This window comes from Neophocaena asiaeorientalis, unplaced genomic scaffold (assembly GCF_003031525.2).
Source record: "Neophocaena asiaeorientalis asiaeorientalis breed wild unplaced genomic scaffold, Neophocaena_asiaeorientalis_V1.1 scaffold346, whole genome shotgun sequence".
NCBI lineage: Eukaryota > Metazoa > Chordata > Mammalia > Artiodactyla > Phocoenidae > Neophocaena > Neophocaena asiaeorientalis.
In genome coordinates, this window is record NW_020175400.1 from 2,576,920 (window position 1) to 2,595,091 (window position 18,172).

At 35.9% G+C, this 18,172-nt stretch overlaps 1 protein-coding gene across 6 annotated transcripts in view; it reads right to left on the reverse strand.

Annotated features, from left to right (window-relative positions):
* The window catches only part of FANCI (FA complementation group I), an 87,239-nt gene that overhangs the window by 30,146 nt on the left and 38,921 nt on the right, over positions 1 to 18,172 (reverse strand). For all 6 annotated transcript variants that reach the window (XM_024766433.1, XM_024766431.1, XM_024766435.1 and 3 more), the window contains 8 exons: positions 17,481 to 17,573; positions 16,697 to 16,833; positions 14,439 to 14,619; positions 12,949 to 13,036; positions 5,199 to 5,329; positions 4,667 to 4,737; positions 3,475 to 3,589; positions 1,832 to 1,954 (listed from right to left, as the gene is read on the reverse strand). In XM_024766433.1, the coding sequence (XP_024622201.1) occupies positions 1,832 to 1,954; positions 3,475 to 3,589; positions 4,667 to 4,737; positions 5,199 to 5,329; positions 12,949 to 13,036; positions 14,439 to 14,619; positions 16,697 to 16,833; positions 17,481 to 17,573 (939 nt within the window). The remainder of the gene's footprint in view (positions 1 to 1,831; positions 1,955 to 3,474; positions 3,590 to 4,666; positions 4,738 to 5,198; positions 5,330 to 12,948; positions 13,037 to 14,438; positions 14,620 to 16,696; positions 16,834 to 17,480; positions 17,574 to 18,172) is intronic.

The window sequence follows — 18,172 nt, forward strand, 5'->3', positions numbered from 1 at the left end:
AAAAAAAAAAAAAAAAAAAAAATCCTGTATTTTCTACAATAAACCTGAAAAATCCGATGTCTGGTACAGTGCCCTGCAACCACTGTAGCTCAATAAATGTTATTTTAAAAAGGGCAAATAGGAACTTCCCTGGTGGCTCAGTGGTTAAGAATCCGCCTGCCAATGCAGGGGACTCAGGTTCAAGCCCTGGTCTCGGAAGATCCCACATGCTGCAGAGCAACTAAGCCTGAGCGCCACAACTACTGAGCCTGTGTTCTAGAGCCCATGAGCCACAACTACTGAGCCCACATGCTGCAACTACTGAAGCCCGCGTGCCTAGAACCTGTGCTCCACAACAAGGGAAGCCACCATAATGAGAAGCCCGCAAACCACAAGGAAGAGTAGCCCCTGCTCGACAAAACTAAAGCCCGCATGCAACGAAGACCTAATGCAGCCACAAATAAATAAATTTAGTAAAAAAAAAAAAAGGGGGCAAATTAAAAGTATTACAGTAGGTGTTCTCTGAAATGACTTCCACTTAATCTACTTCCTAGATTATCTAATGCTCTCCATCCTATGAAATATGTATGCTGAAGTACACAGCATACTAAATGCTAGCAATCGTAGTGCAATCCCTCATGACTGCAAACTTTTGTTCCCACTGGCTGAATTATATCCTAATCACAAGTCAGTAGTAATATTTGTTCTCTCAGTTTTTGCTAATTGTACCATCATTGTTAATTATGTGATCTAATCAGATATTCTGTAAACTGTTGGAAACCAAGTGCAAAATGAAAAAGAAGTTGTTTCTGGGAATTCCCTGGCCGTCCAGTGGTTGGGACTCTGCACTTTCACTGCCGAGGGCACAGGTTCAATCCCTGGTCAGGGAACTAAGATCCCACAAGCCATGTGGCATGGCCAAAACCAACAACAACAAAAAAATGAGAAGTTGTTTTCATAAAAACTAAGTTGAGTTCTTGGATGGGAAGAATCAACATTGTGAAAATGACTCTACTACACAAAGCAATCTACAGATTCAATGCAATCCCTATCAAACTACCACTGGCATTTTTCACAGAACTAGAACAAAAAATTTCGCAATTTGTATGGAAACACAAAAGACCCCGAATAGCCAAAGCAATCTTGAGAACGAAAAAAGGAGCTGGAGGAATAAGGCTCCCTGACTTCAGACTATATTACAAAGCAACAGTAATCAAGACAGTATGGTACTGGCACAAAAACAGAAAGATAGATCAGTGGAACAGGATAGAAAGCCCAGAGATAAACCCACGCACATATGGACACCTTATCAACTAAGTTGAATGTTTTGGAAAGACTTAATAAAAGTAAATCTCTAAAACCAATTTCTGATGAATTAGGGGTAAGACAATTCTAAAAACTTAGGGGAAAAACTGAACATATCTAGAAGATTTCTATACTAAGACTGTATCTGAAGTGTTTTAAAGTTTTTATCCTACTTTACATAAGCAAAAACTTGAAATTATAGGCAATACATTGAAGTTATGGTTTGTTTGAGAGACAGGAAGTTCCAAATGGCAGACTCATACTCAAAACCAAAAGGACTTGGCCTTAAAGCAAAAGACTGGTAAATTAACAGTACATTTAAATATTTCAAATTAAAATAAAACATTTAAGGTGTTTTAACTATTCTTTATGATTCCTCACCTTAAATGACTTTTTGGCTAATCATCGCTAACTACTGGTCCTAACTACATTAAGTAAGAGCATATCTACTGTACTTTGATAATCAGAAAAAAAATTATTAAAATTAAAAGGATTATTAGCGGAGTTGGGGAGGGAAGTACTACATCTCTTCACTCTGCTGATTTACCTCATAAAGCATGAGTCGAACATCAGCCTGCTGGCCTAAGCATCTCCTCAAACTATCCATGATCTCAAGGCAAAAGGTTTCATTGGCGACAGAATTGTAACGGCTATGGACATCCACATGGACCTGAAAAGAAGAGAGGCCAGTTCATGTCTATCTTACCAGAGTAAGTAGTTTCTATTAAGGGGGTAAAATGAGCTGATGTACTTGGTCAAAGAACCTTACATTTAGCTTTCCCCATATGCCAAAACCCAGGACTGAGGCAGACATTATAACCATTATTAGGCCATGATAAGTTATCACTCTTATTCTAGTTTGGACTAAGAGAATTTTCAAGCACTTAAAAAAATTAACTCTTCCTTATTCCTTAAGATTTTCCTTGGCAATGTCACCTGCTTAGGAAGGCACACAGATTATTTCATGCCTCTAGAATTCAGTAGTCATAATAAACTTGATTTTACATAAAAGGTCTAAAAGATTTCCTTACATGTCTTCAATAGCTAGAAGAATTGAGCTTTTTGGTTCCGTGAACTCCTGAGAGGTTTAGAGGTAGGTAGTTATTTTCTTCAGATATGGACTTGACAAAGAATAACACTGCTTGTTTGAGTCATATAATAAATTCAGCCATTATAGACCAAGAACTCCTAATCCTTACTTCAGGCATCTTAGTGACGAAGTTAATACTGACTGAGGTCAAATCCCAGTTCTACCCATTACTGGCCATATCACCTTGGGCAAGTTATTTAACCTCTCTCAGTCTCAGTTTTCTTACCCTTAAATTGGGGATAATAACAATACATAAATGATACCCAGTGTTCCTAATATTTAATCTATGTCATATGTTATAAACACAAGTTTTGTATAGTTATACCAGAGCAATAAAGGATTCTTAATGAAACTAGTAAACACATACGTCTCTTATTTACAAATCGTATATTACTGAATTTAAATGACAAAGACAATTTTATTGCTGCAAAACCTAGATTATCACATTACTGTAAAATGTTTTGTTTTCTCAGGTTACAGGTTTTAATAGATGTACAAAGTAAGTAAACTATCAAAACTGGGGACAATAACAGTATTTAGCCTCAGAGAATTGCTGTGAAGATTAAATGAGAAAATAAATGTAAAGCACTTAGCATAGAGTCTAGCACAGTGCTGTCCAGTAGAAACACAATACAAATCACAAATGCAAGCCACATATATAATATTAAATTTTCTAGTAGTCAAATCAAAAAAGTAAAAAAAACTGGTGAAATTAATTTTAAAATTTTATTTAACCCAACACATCCAAAATATTATCTCAACACATAATCAAAATTAAAAATTAACGAGATAGTTTACATTCTTTTATCTCACACAGAGTCTTCAAAATCCAGTGTGTGTTTTACACACAGAGCAACACTCAATTTGAACTAGCGACATTTCAATCAATATTCAGTTCAACAGCCACCTTGAAAAGCACAGTTAACACACAGCAAATTTTCCATTAAAAAGTGTTGGCTGATATCATCATCATCATCAGACTCTTAGTTTCAGGATCATTTGTACAACCAGAACAGGAGTAAAAGAAAAAGAGTCTGCACATCATCAGCTCCTGCATCAGTGCACACACTATATAAGCTGGTGTGAAAAAAAATCCTTACCTGGCTAATACCAATAGACTGACTGCACTGAGAAGACGACAAGCTGCCTAAAACTTTAAAGTTCTTCAGGAGCAGCAAAAACCCAGCAACTGCAGATTTTCGGGCATCAAGCTGGCTAGCTCAGGAATAGACAGAGAAGAAGTTACCAAACAGTACTGATTTCACAGGAATAGGCTTCTGGGTCAGAAAAATTCAGTTAGTTCTGTACAGGAAAGGAATATGTATAAACAATGAAGCACAGAGCAAAATAAATTGAATTTATATACTCAAAATAAGGCATTGGGGCTTCCCTGGTGGCGCAGTGGTTGAGAGTCCGCCTGCCGATGCAGGGGACACGGGTTCGTGCCCTGGTCCGGGAAGATGCCACATGCCGCGGAGCGGCTGGGCCCGTGAGCCATGGGCGCTGAGCCTGCGCGTCCAGAGCCTGTGCTCCACAACGGGAGAGACCACAACAGTGAGAGGCCCGCGTACCGAAAAAAAAAAAAAAAAAAAAAAAGGCATTGGCTGTTCACAGCAATTAGTAGTATAGGAATTCAGCTGAATTTTGCATTATCTACTTAACCTCATGGCACTATCTATACTTTCTTCTATCCTGCTGACAAGTCTATGAGGGAAATGAGAACAAGAGTGCTGAAAGGCTCTACAATGGGTTGATAACTCAAATGTAAGTACTAAATATAGCAAAGGAAATTGTTGATTTTCTCTGAGTTTAAAGAAGCACTTCCTTTCTTCATAGAGGAGTGCAGTGCTTGGTGCCTTATAAACCCTCCATGCAGAAAAATGATACACTCATCTCACTGAGGCTCAATGATTAATTCATGTTATAGATGCTACAATATACAACCTTGGCCTATCAGACATGCTTTTGGGTAAGGAGTAACAACAAACTGTTAATTCTAGAATAGGGATAAATAGCATATGGCTACTTACTAGTTGCTCCTCTGAATATCCATGAGTGTATTATAATATGGCCAATGTGATATTAATTTGGTATCTTATCCTTAAAGTAACAAATGCTTCCCACATATTACCCATCTCATAGTATCTTTAGGAGATGGTATTATCATCTCTAAGTTTGGGTTAGGAATTTGCATGACTGCTGTGAATAGGTTGTACTAGAGATGACTGCAGAGAGGACTCTAAGTAACATTAGAAAGCATCACTTCCTCAGATCTCATGGGAGGCTACATACCTGGCAAACATAGCTTTCCGAAGGACAAGTATCAAGGAGTCTCTTATTGACAAGCTGACTTTTAGAAGGGGCTGAAAGAGGAAGAATCAGTAGGTAAAAACAGCAATTTGTTTATTAGCCTTAGCACATTTCTACTCAATACTGTTACCATTTGGCTTTTATAAGAAAGTTTGGCTCTGTTTTATAAACAAGTTGCATTGTTTATTACACTTAGTAATAAGGACAATTTTATATTTTGAAATGCTTAATTGAAACTAGTTGTGAATACCTTTAAACCTACTGTCCTCAATTAATAATTTCCTAAGAGCCTTTCAATTACTTCACTAACTTGAAACTGAATCAAAGGAGAGAGAGTAGCACTATGAAGAGGGGGTAAACTTGGAAAATAGACTCTATTTTAATGGAAAGTTTTATGTTCTAGAATCAAGGAAAACAGTATTTCTTACACGTATATGTGTAAGAAATACATCAGACCTCCACTCGGCAGTTCAACCTCAGTTGTGGTGAGCTCTTTTTAGGAGTCAAGACTTACCAGCACTGCCTTCATCAGCCCTTGTACGGTTTGAAGGGGCAGAAAGGACAAATAGTCAAAAGTTTCTGTGACTTTAGAAGAACAACTTTGAAGAACTAAGGGTGAATACATGATGATATCTGAAAGCAGGTCTGAAAAACAGAATCTATAATCAGTTGCCTTAAATAACTAAAAACGTTTCAAATAAAAGGAACATAAAATGGAGAAAGAAATGGTAAAAAGTTTTTTGTTTCTTTCTCAAATAAATACACTGCAACATTGATTTCTACTGATTCTATGTATTAAGACTTTAAGGTCAATGTAACCAGGATACTTGTAAAATTTCTTCTGGTGATAGTATAAGACTACAAAAATTAAACTGTCTAAAAGAAAGGAAGAAACCCATTATACTGCCTGAATAAGTAGCACACATTGTCTTCATATTTCCAAACTGAAATAAATCAATAAATATTTATGAATTTCTATTATGTGCAAGCATAATAATATGGTCCTATAAGGAATATTCAAAAGCACAAAACCTGGTCTCTCTTCCTTCAAGAATGTTAATTTAGCTGGAAGTGAAGAAAAAAATATTTTAAAAGAATGAAAGAAGTAATAGAATGATACCAAAAATCTAATAATTCCAAACATTGTTTATTGTCTAGTAAATGGTAAAGAGAGAGTTTAAACAGGAGCGCAAAGGAAGAGATCATTATGAGATGGTGTGCTTTAGGAGAGCAAAGAGAAGAAGGAATTTAAGCTGGATTCTAAAAGATGGGTAACATTTAGATGCACAAAGAACTGGAAAGAACTATTATATTTAAAGGGAAAAGTACGAGTAAAAGTACAGGAAAGGCAAGTGTAAGACATATTCAGAGGATGGTGGGGAAATCTGCGGAGATAGGGTGAAGCAGTCAGAAAAGTAAATAATGGAAGTTAATGCTGGAAAGGTAGGTTGGATCAAATTGTCAAGGACTTTTTTTGGCCGTGGCACGTGGCTTCTGGGATCTTAGTTCTGCGACCAGGGATCAAACTCAGGCCCATGGCAGTGAAAGCACTGAGTGCTAACCACTGGACTGCCAGAGAATTCCATCAAGGACTTTAAATACCAGGATAAAGAGCTGGTAATTTATGAAAGGAAGTATTAGTGAGTTTTGAATGACAGAGTGGTATTTTAGGAATACTGATCTGGCGGCAATTTGCAGGCAGAATCGCTGCAGAGAAAAAAGAAAGCAGGGAAACCAGTTAGGAAGCTGTGGTAGTAGTCTAAATGCAAGGTTATAAGACTGGGAATTAGGCAATGGGTGTATGTGTGTGGGGGAGGGTATAAAAAAGAAGAAAGAGGTAACAGTATGAGGGAAAGAATGAAAGAACTTAGGTACCAAGTGTATTTGAGAAGATTAAAAGGAATTCTAGCCTCTGAGACTCAGAGCCGTGTTTCAGATAACAGAAATAGGGACAACGGAAAGGGGAATTTGTTTGAAGGCAACAGTATTGCATTTGAAATAAAAGGAAAAAAAATACTAAATGGAAATATCCAGCAGGAATGAAGTCATTGAAGCACTGAACTAAGGAAAGAGGAGTCTTGACATAAAGATTTGGGAGCCATGCCCACAAAAGACCCCACCAAAATAACTGAAATCATGAGAAGGGGTATGATATCTGCAAGTAAGATAATGTATAAAAAGAGGGACAGACACTGCCCACCAGGATGGAGTAAGAGTAACCAGATTTATATTCCCACTTTAAACATCTACAAGAAAATAAGCCAAATTACATGAAACAACAATTTTCAGACACCAGACAAGAAGCAGTACAGCCAATGATCCCTGAGAGAAGGGAAATAAATGAGGAGAGACTTATAATAATTGCCCCATCTTACTGCCTGGAGGGTTTCTAGGCAGTAGCACAGAGAGGGGAAACTCAGAATCCAGCGGTCTTCCTGAGTTACAGAGACAGAGCTGACAATTCAGGAAAGCTAAGGCAGCTAGAATTCATAGGGCAGAGTACCAGAAAGGAAAGAGCTGCATGGAAAGAGGGCCCTGGAGATGTGCAGGTAGCTCCCCTTGTATGTTAGCTGCATGCTAGTCAGTGCATCTGTATGAAAAAACAATCTAAGTCAGGGAAAAGATCACAGGCAAGCAGTAGGCAAATCCATTCTCAGAGGTCATAAAGGACAGGAAATAGTTTATATTCACAACATCCACAGTGGAGACACCTCATAATATACAAGGAGCATTGCTTTAATTGTAGCACCAAGTTGGCCCTAGATTAAAGGCTGTCTGGTCTTATATAACACAACATAAAAATAATCATAAAAAGGATTAAATGCTTTCCAAGAAACTTAAAGCTCAATAATATTCGAAGGAAAAAAAAATCCAGCAAATTAACAATGTGAAGTTCACAGTGTCTGCCATCCAATCAAAATTATTCATCAGGCAAAGAAGCAGGAAAACACAACTCATGACGACGAGGAAATAAATAAATAAAAACAGATCAGAAATTACACAATGATAAGAGTTAGTAGACAAGGACATTAAAAGAACTAAAATAAATATATGTTCAAGAAGGTAAGGGAAGGGAATTCCCTGGTGGTCCAGTGGTTAGGACTTGGTGCTCTCACTGCCAGGGGCCCAGGTTTGATCCCTGGTTGGGGAACTAAGATCCTGCAAGAAGATGTGGCACAGCTAAAAAAAAGATAGGTCAGGGAAGCATGTTTAAAAAAAAAAGACAGAGAAGATACGGAAGACATAAATCAAACATCTAAAAATGAAAATTTTAATGGATAAGATCACTGCAGAAGATTTGGGAATCTGAATTTACAGCAATAAAAACTATCTAAAATGAAACACAAAGTAAAAAAGACTAAAGAGGGCTTCCCTGGTGGCGCAGTGGTTGAGAGTCCGCCTGACGATGCAGGGGACACGGGTTCGTGCCCCGGTCCAGGAAGATCCCACATGCCATGGAGCGGCTAGGCCCGTGGGTCATGGCCGCTGGGCCTGTGCATCCGGAGCCTGTGCTCCGCAACGGGAGAGGCCACAGCAGTGAGAGGCCCGTGTACCGCAAAAAAAAAAAAAAAGAGAAGGAAGAGGAGAAAAAAGGGAACAAAAAACAGACAAAGTAGAAAACAAATAGCCAGATGTTAATCACATTAAATGTAGATGGCCTGCCCTGATTAAAAGTCAGAGACTGTCAAATTGGATAAAAAAAAGTAAAACACAATTGTATGTTGTCTATAATAAAACGCAAGTTAACTATATAAGGACAGAAATAAGTTAAATCTAAAAAGATGGAAAAAATATACCATGTTAACACTGATAAAAGGAAAGCTGCAGAGGTTATATTAATATCAAAGTAGACTTCAGAGTAAATAATATTGCCAGGAACAAAAAGGTCATTTCATAACAATTAATGGATCCATTAACCAAGAGGACATAACAATCCTTAATGTTTATGCCCTATAATAGAGTTATAAAATTCCTGAAGCAAAAACTGATAGAACTGAAAGGCACAGACAGTCATTTCTATAAATACAAAGTCAGAGATTTCAACACCCCTCTCTTAATAGTTAACAGAATAAGTAGACAGAAAATCAGTAAGGACACAGGAGACTTGAAAAATCTGAATTCAGTGATTTATAGAAAACTACCTAATAATAGAATACATATTATTTTCAATAGCATGGAGAACATTTATCAAAATGAACCATATTCTGAGAATAAAACAAGTCTCAATAAATTTTTTAAAATTCGCATCATACAAAGTATGTTTTATAACCACAAATTAGAAATCAATAACAGAAAACCTGGAAAATCTACAAATACTTGAAAACTAAACAACACACTTCTGAATAACCCACTGGTTAAAGAACAAATCACAAAAGAAATTAAAAGTATTTGGAACGGAATGAAAATAAAAAACAAAATTTATGGGATGCAGCTAAAGCAACGTTTAGAAGGAAATTTATAGTTTAAAGATTGTATTGAAAAAAAAGAGAAAGGTCTCAAATTAATGACATACACTTTTAATCAAAAGAAGCACAGACTGACCGAAAGTAGCAGTAAAAACAAAACAAAAAAGAGCACATATCAATAAAACTGAAAACAGAAAAACAACAGAGAAACTCAATGAAACCAAAAGCTGGTTCTTGGAGAAAAATCAATAAAATTGATAAACCTCTTACTAGACTAATCAGGAAAAAGAGAAAAGATGCAAATTATGGCTTTTAGGAGTCAGAAAGGGCAAATCAATATAGATCCTACAGACATTAAATGGAATACTCGGAACAACTTCATGACAATAAATTTGATAACTTAAGATGAAATGGTCAAATTCCCTGAAAGACACAAACTACCAAAGTTCACCCAGAAGATTCAGATAACATGACTAGCCCTACTTCTATTAAAAGAATGGATTTTGTAGTTAAAACCCTTCACACAAACAAAAGGAAACTTCAATCATCAGGAAGGAAAAAATAGCAATATCAATATCTAGGTAAATATAACAGACCAGAAGTTGGCACACTTTTTCTGTAAAGGGCCAGACAATAACTATTTTAGGCTTAATGGGTCATGTGAGATAGATATATATATCACGAGTTGGTATATGTATGTATGTATGTATGTATGTGTGTGTGTGTGTGTGTGTGTGTGTGTGTGTATATATATATATATATATATACACACACACACACACCAACTCAACTCCGCTGGTAAAGTATAAAAGCAAGATAGACAACACATAAATGATTGAGCATGTCTGTATTCCAATAATACTATACTTTATGAACTCTAAAGTCTAAAATTTTCATGTATCATGATATATTCTTCTTTTGATGTTTTTCAATCACTTAAAAGAGCAAAATGAACCCAAAGCAAGCAAAAGGAAGGAAATAATAAAAAGCAGAATTTGGTGAAACTGAAAACAAAAAAAAAAAAAAGAGAGAAAATTCAAACTAAAATCTCATTCTTTCAAAGATTAGTAAAACTGGCAAGCTTCTAAGCCAGACTGGTAAAGAAAAAAGACATATCACTGATATCAAGAACGTCTAGATTTGGAGATGACGTGATTTCTATGTAGAAAATCCTAAGGAATTGCCAAAAAGCGACTAGAACTAATAAGTGGGTTTAGCATGGTTGCAGGATATAAGGTCAATATTAAAAAAGCAACTATTTCTACACAACAACAATCAACAATCAGAAATTGAAAATTTAAAAAATACTATTTACAATAGTGTCAAAAAAATGAAATAGGGATCAACTGACAAAAGATATGCAAGATCCATGCACTGAAAACTACAAAACATTAATGAAAAAAATTGAAGTAAATAAATGGACAGATACATTGTGTTCGTGGGTTAGAAGACTCAATATTGCTAAGATGCCAATTCTCTCCCCAATTAATCCATACATTTGAGGCAATCTCCATCAAAACTTGAGACCTTTTATAAAAACTGACAAACTGATTAGAATATTTATTTGGAAATGCAAAGGACCTAGAATAGACAAAAGTTAAAAGACTTACACTATTGCTTTTAAGACACATTATGACGCTATAGCAATCAAGACATAACACACACATAGCTCACTGGAATAGAACAGATTCCTAAAATAGACTCACACATGTATGGTTAGTTGATTTCAATAAAGATATCATGGTACCTCAATGAAGAAAAGATAATCTTTTCAAGAAATTGTGTTGGAACAACTGGGTAGCCTTAAGCAAAAAGATGAACCCTGTTATGTCACATCCTATACAAAATTTAACAAAAATGGATCACAGATCTAAGTATAAGAACTGAAACTATAAGGCTTCTAGTAGAAAATATAGGAGAAAATCTTAGTGACCTTGGGTTTGGCAAAAAATTTTTTTAATACATGACATAAAAAGCAGGAACTACACAAAACTGATGAACTGGTAACTGATAAATTGAAAATGTTGGTTCTTCAAATGACACTGTTACAAATATTAAAAGTCAAACCACAGACCAGGAGAAAATATCTGCAAAACATATATCTGACAAAGGACTTGTATTTAGAATATATAAATAACTCTTACAACTCAGTAAAAAAAGGGAAACAACTCAATTTTTTTAAATGGACAAAAGACCTGAACAGACATTTAACCAAAGAAAATATAGAAATGACAAATAAGCATGGCAAATGTTCAATATATCATTAGGCATTGAGGAAATGCAAACAAAAACACAATTAGAATGAGTAAAATTAAAAAGACTGATCATACCAAGAGTTGGTCACAATGTGGAGCAACTACAAACACTGCTTATAGGAATGTAAAATGGTACAACGACTGTGGAAAATAGTCTGGCAGTTTCTTAAACTATAAAGCCTACACCTACCATATGGTGTACCCATTCCATTATAACATGTTTCCATACAGAAATGAAAGCATACATCCTCAGAAAGACTTATACATTAATGTTCAAAGCAGCTTAATCGCGATAGCCCCAAACTAGAAACAACCTAAAAACCTGCACACAGGTGAATGGATAAATAAATTGTGGTTATATCCGTATTAGGGAATACTAACAATAAAAAGGAAATCAATTATTGATACGTGTGACAACTACAGAAAAATCTCAAAAGAATTAAGCTGAGTGAAAGCCAGACCAAAAAGAAAGGAAAAAAAAAAGGAGTACACACTGTAGGATTCCATTTACATAAAATTTTTAAAATATATAGTGACAGAAAGCAGACCAGACTAGAGATGAGAGATGGGAAGGAAGAGAGGGATGCAGGAACAAATTACAAAGAGGCACCAGGAAACATCTGTGGGTGATAGATATGTTCATTTGGACTGTGGTGATACTTTCTGTTTCGCTGGTGTATACGTATGTCAAAAGTTATCAAACTGTTATACTTTAAATATGTGAACATTGTTGTACCTCAATTATACTTCAATAAAGCTGTAAAGAAAGAATAAAAGTAGAATGAACTGTCAAGTACAGAGTTTTGGAGAACCCTGACATTTAAGGATAGAAGAAAAGGAATCACTAAAGAAGAAAAAAAAACTGATCATAGGCAGGATAAGATGCAAATTATTACAGTTATCAACTTCAGGGGAGTTGTAAACAGTGTAGAATGATAGAGGAATTAAGAAAGTTGGTGATTAAGAAAAGACCAGTGGATTTAGACATTAGGATATACGTATTAAAAGAGCAAAATATTCAGAGGTCACCAAAGAGACCAGTACTGAAGTCAGAATGTCAAGGGTTAGGGCTTCCCTGGTGGCACAGTGGTTGAGAGTCCGCCTGCCGATGCAGGGGACACGGGTTCGTGCCCTGGTCTGGGAAGATCCCACGTGCCGTGGAGCGGCTGGGCCCGTGAGCCATGGCCACTGAGCTTGCACATCCGGAGCCTGTGCTCCGCAACGGGAGAGACCACAGCAGTGAGAGGCCCGCGTACCGCCAAAAAAAACCACAAAAAAACAAAAAACGAATGTCAAGGGTTAAGAGAACGGGAGGTCAGTGAGTGACAGCAGAAGGGTAGCACTCACCTGAGAAGTATTCAAACAAAAAAGAGAGAAAGCTGATGCAAGACAGAAGTTTCACTCATTAGTTATATGCTCTTTCCCTTCTTGACAACCATAGACAATATAAATGCATTTATGTTTTACTGGCATCATAATCAAAGATGTCATTAAAGATGTCAATCTACTGTATCATTACATTTTTTTTCCAGGACCAAAAGCATTATGACATTTAAATAAAAATGTTCCTGACAACTTTATCCACCCTTCCAAAGTTCAATACCTATGAAATGAGTGATGGGGGAGGATCCTCTGGTAACAACCCTGTTGAGGACCTGCTCCAGAATTTCTTGTCTGATCATCTCATGGATCTAAAAAGAACAGAAGAACCAATAAAATATTCCTTGGTGACCTTCAGCTTACAATTATATCAATGCATGTTAGGCAGATTAAAGAATAGTTTGAATATGGGTAAAACTGGACTGTTTATTTCAAAGACAAATATAATGTGAATCATCTGGAAAGAATCACTCAATTCTACCCTCATTCTGTGCTCAGACAATTCATTAGCAGGGCAAACTTTTATTAGCCTAAAAGAGAAATCATATGAAAGTACTGCTACATATAAGGTCCAGCATCAAACAGGAATAATTCTACCTAGGTATCTATTACATGCCAATGTCCATATTCCTGACAGTATGCACAACTTTTATTTTAAAATTTAAAAGCCCACGAAAATTTCTGAAAACCTACAAAATCTTCACCAAGCCCTTCCTCAGTTTCTACAAGCAGAGCAACTGCCTAAAAAACAACCTGTTTTGAATTTTTACTTGAATTTTAGTTAAATTTCATACCTGAACTTGATAACTTTGGAATACAGACTAATTACTTTCAGACCCTGGACTAATAATTTGATTATTAGTAAATTCTATGTTCTATAGATACCTTGGCAAAGCCAACATCTGTGTGAAATCAAGTGGAACCTTCTTAGTTTTAAAAAAGATTAATTTAAAAACAAAAACCATTTTCTTATTCTAAGAATGTTTTTAATCGGATTATGGTTAAGGAGAGTCATATGTATCTAATACACAACTCTCAAGGACTATTATATGGCATTCACTTCATAGTTCTGGATCAGAACATCAGATTTACATTTAAATTGGCCTCCAAATAACATTTTTAGCAGATACTTTTGTTGTGTAGATACAGTGAACAACTGAATGTAAAGAAGATGTCTTAGAGAAATCACTAGCAAAGCAAATTTGTTTAGTCTCAGATATGATCTTTTTTGAACTTGAAATGCATTTTTGAAAGCTATTTCAGAAATTAAGATTGAGATGATAGCCATAATATGGTAATGAATTAAAAGAGTGTAAATTCCCCAATTTGGTTCTTCAGAAACAATGAACCAATAAGCATGATTCTTCAAGCTTGATGTTCTACAGCAACCTAAAAGATTATTTTTTGTATAAGGGAATTTTAAAAACCCAGAAATGATTTACTGCTAGAGGAAGAAGAGGAAATCATGAGGAAGTTAACTTATATTCAAACTTCTAAAACATGGTCAGGAAGAACAGAAATTAGAATAAATGAAAATCTCATATAAATAAAGAGTGAGAAAGTAAGTATTTCATCAAACTGGGTCTATAATGTTTCAATTACTATCCCAATCTCTGTTCTGGGAAACTGCTACATACTCAAATTGCCCTGTCCCCCAGACTCCCAAGTTAATGCCCTATTTATTAGGGAATGGTTGCTAAACTAGAGTCTCACCTTGAAAGTTTCCAACAGGATATTAGCTCCCAGCTTACATGCATGCTGGTTTGGCATTCTAGAAAGACCTGAGCTGGCTTCAATAGTTTTTCCATCAAGAATCTTCTTTGGCCCATAGGAATCCATTAAAATGAAGCCAAGTTCTACCAGACCCTGAGTAACATGATCCCAACTGTGAACACTGCAAGAAAACAAAGTTTAGTTAAGAAGAAAAACTTAGTAAAATACCTTACCTCTATATTCTCTGCCACGTTACATATTTCCCAAACTTGACCTGGATAACCAACACTCCACATCAATTCTGAATTTCTTAATGAACAGTAATGGGAATGGTAGGCAAGCAATCTCTAACGACAGAACACCGAGAAAATCCAAAAACTACAGAACATTAAAAAACATATGAGGCAGGGCAGCACTCTGAGAGGATGACAACATGCTGGAGGATTAGGGCAATGCCACACCTAGAAGATTAGCCCTTGGTACACCCTACCACTATCCTCAAGTCACAGAGGCAGAATGTGTTAAAAGATACAGCACTCTCAGACAAACTAATGGGGAATATCAAAAACGATAATAAGGAGATAAGCAATAACCACCAAATACAAGAAAACAATATCACCACGAAAGAAAAGCACCAAACTCAATGAAGACAACTAATCGCTAAGGGAAAAGGTTAATGGAACAAAGAGAAGATTTTAAAAGTCTAATGAATATCCTCAGAGAAATAAGAAAGAATATTATAGCATGAAACAAAAAATGAACTGTTATGAAAATAGAACCAATTAGAAATACTGGAAATAAAAAACATGACGGATAGAGTGAAAAACTCAATAAATGGACCTAAGAATAAAATGGGCAGAGCTGAAGAAATAATTATCGAGAAGAGCGAACTAAGGAATTTTTGTTGAACTTGACACAAAAAGACAAAAATATGAAAAACGTGAAAGAAAAATTAAGAGATACAGCACATAGATCAAGAAATTCCAACAGTTAATAAGAGAGAAAAAGGGGAGACAGTACTCAAAGAAAATAGAAGAAAATCATTACAGAGTTTAGGAAAGACATGACTCCTTACAGTGAGAGGGCACACCAATTACCAAACAGAAATGAATTTAAAAGGAACTTTACATAAACACAAATTGTGTTAAATTTCAGAAGATCAAGGATAAAAATAAAGTCTTAAAAGTTCCCATGAAGAAAAATAACAGATTATCTAAAATAATACAAGAATCAGATAACCATCAGACTTTTCATCAGCAATTCTAGATGCAAAAAGACAACGTGAAACTGATTATAAACTCAGAATTATTATTATTTTTTTTTATAAACTCAGAATTTTAAACCTCGTCCAACTATTGCTGTTCAAGTGGAAGAGCAAAACAAAGACATTTTCAGATATGAAAAGTTTACTATCCACAAACCATATCAGAAAGGATTACTGCAAAAAATATATACTTATGGCATATTTCCAAGTGAAAAGTATGAGGTTCAAAAGATAGATGTAAACAAAGAAACCAGTAAAATTATGAAGTCTAAGTAAGTATAGTCTGTTAATAATCTTAACAAGAATGAAGTGGAGAAATGTGTGCTGTGGGCTAAAGTTACCATCTTGGAGGGAGGAGACAGTTGTAGTCGGTTTGCTACAAAATGTTTATCTGTAACATGAAAGAGCTCATACATGATTGGTAAACAGGGGAGGTAAGTATAACCTGGAAGTTGTATTGGTTCATAGGTGATTTTTTTTCCTAGTACATTAATGTTCTGCACCTCTAAGTATCTTCCGGTAAACACAAAGTATGTCAATAGAGCTAAATATAGCAAACCATGGAGACAAACCACAGACAAAGCATGACATAGTAAAGACCGTTATAACAGCTAAAGTATACTCTGAAATACAACATTAAACATGAAAGTAACAACCAGGATGGTTACCAGTTTTTTCAATTTGATTTAAAATGGATTTGCCTAAAACTGCTAATTTAATTGTCTAAAACTGCTAATTCAATTCCATCCATCAGTCCCAAACTCCAACAGTTAAAGTAAATAAAACTCAGTTTTCTACTCACCTAAAAAGCCAATGAAGACTCAGGCCAATAGAGTAGTAATAGCATTAAAGGAATAGCATGAAAGGAGCAAAGGTACCTACTTCAGTTTTGTATCCTTGCTATCAAGGTGGCCAAGAACTCAGCCCTTGGGATTCAAGGATCTTCTGATCTTAACACTAAATACCCTATGAACCTTATGGTTCATGAACTTACCTATTCTTTACCACTTCCAAGATCATGGTTGAAACACAACATCTATGAGGAACTAGATTCTGAAGAAATTTTGAGCCTTGGAGAAGCTGAAGATCCTTAAAGCTTTTTATAACCAAAGACTTTAAAAGGTCAAATACCTAATATAATGAAAGAAATAGGAAAATGAAGCAAAAAATGATAGCCCATACTATAGAATCTTAACCCTGTAACTGTTCCTACTTGCTGCCATACACTCATATCCCTATGACAACTGTTTCACTGATGAGTATGATACAAAAATTATGACTTTCAGTGGGAACTTAAACGAGCTGAAGACAGGTCTTCCTTGAGAGAAAAAGGGCTAAAAAGCAATATTACCCACAACCAGAGAAACACATATGAGAAAAAAGGGTAAAGGATTTTGTATTTTCATTCTTTCAAATAACAGATTCTCATTAATTTCAAGTTGATCAGGGACAGTTTCTTAGAAAGCTACAACATAATACAACTGCAATGAATACCCAGCTAAACTTCCCATTCTTGCTACTTGGACTGTGTGATGTTTCCACTCTTATTCCCATCTCACCACCTGGCTTACCACACAATAGGAAGTGGAGGTATAAACCAAGTATCTGAAGAAGTCTTCAAGCAGCCCACAGAGAACAGTGTGGGCCTACATTCTTATAGGGAAATATGCTGCTAGCAGGGTGGGAGTGGAATTGTTTAGGAAAAGATAATTTTTTAAAAACAGACTATTGTACACTTTATCAACTACAGAAGGAACCAAAAAGTCATTCATAAATACCTGTTCCTCAAATCTCTGTATTCTTGTTACAGAGAGGAAGAGGGCAATGCTGAAAGGACATATATTACTACCGAAATCTCCTTGCTGTCCTGCCTAGAACAGATAAATCAAAAAGGAGTCATAACTTACATCTGAAAAGTATAACATATCCTACTTAAAAACAAGTCCTTAGATGGATCAGAAACCTAAATATAAGAGCTAAAACTATAAAACTTTTAAAAGGAAACACAGTAGGAAATCTTCAAGACTTTGGATTAAAGATTTCTTAGATACAATAACAAAAACATAATTTATATAAGAAAAAAACTGATAAATTGGATCTCATTAAAAATCAAAACTTTTGTGCTTCAAAAGACACCATTAAGAAAATGAAACAAGCCACAGACTGAAAAAAATATTTGCTAATTACATACATGATAAAGGACTTATACCCATGGTATACAAAGCATTCTTAAAACTCTTTAAGTCACAATCAAAAAATGGGCAAGGGCTTCCCTGGTGGTGCAGTGGTTGGGAGTCCGCCAGCCGATGCAGGGGACGCAGGTTCGTGCCCCAGTCCGGGAAGATCCCACATGCTGCAGAGCAGCTGGGTCTGTGAGCCATGGCCGCTGGGCCCGCGCATCCGGAGCCTGTGCTCCGCAGCGGGAGAGGCCACAGCAGTGAGAGGCCCGTGTACCTCAAAAAAAAAAAAA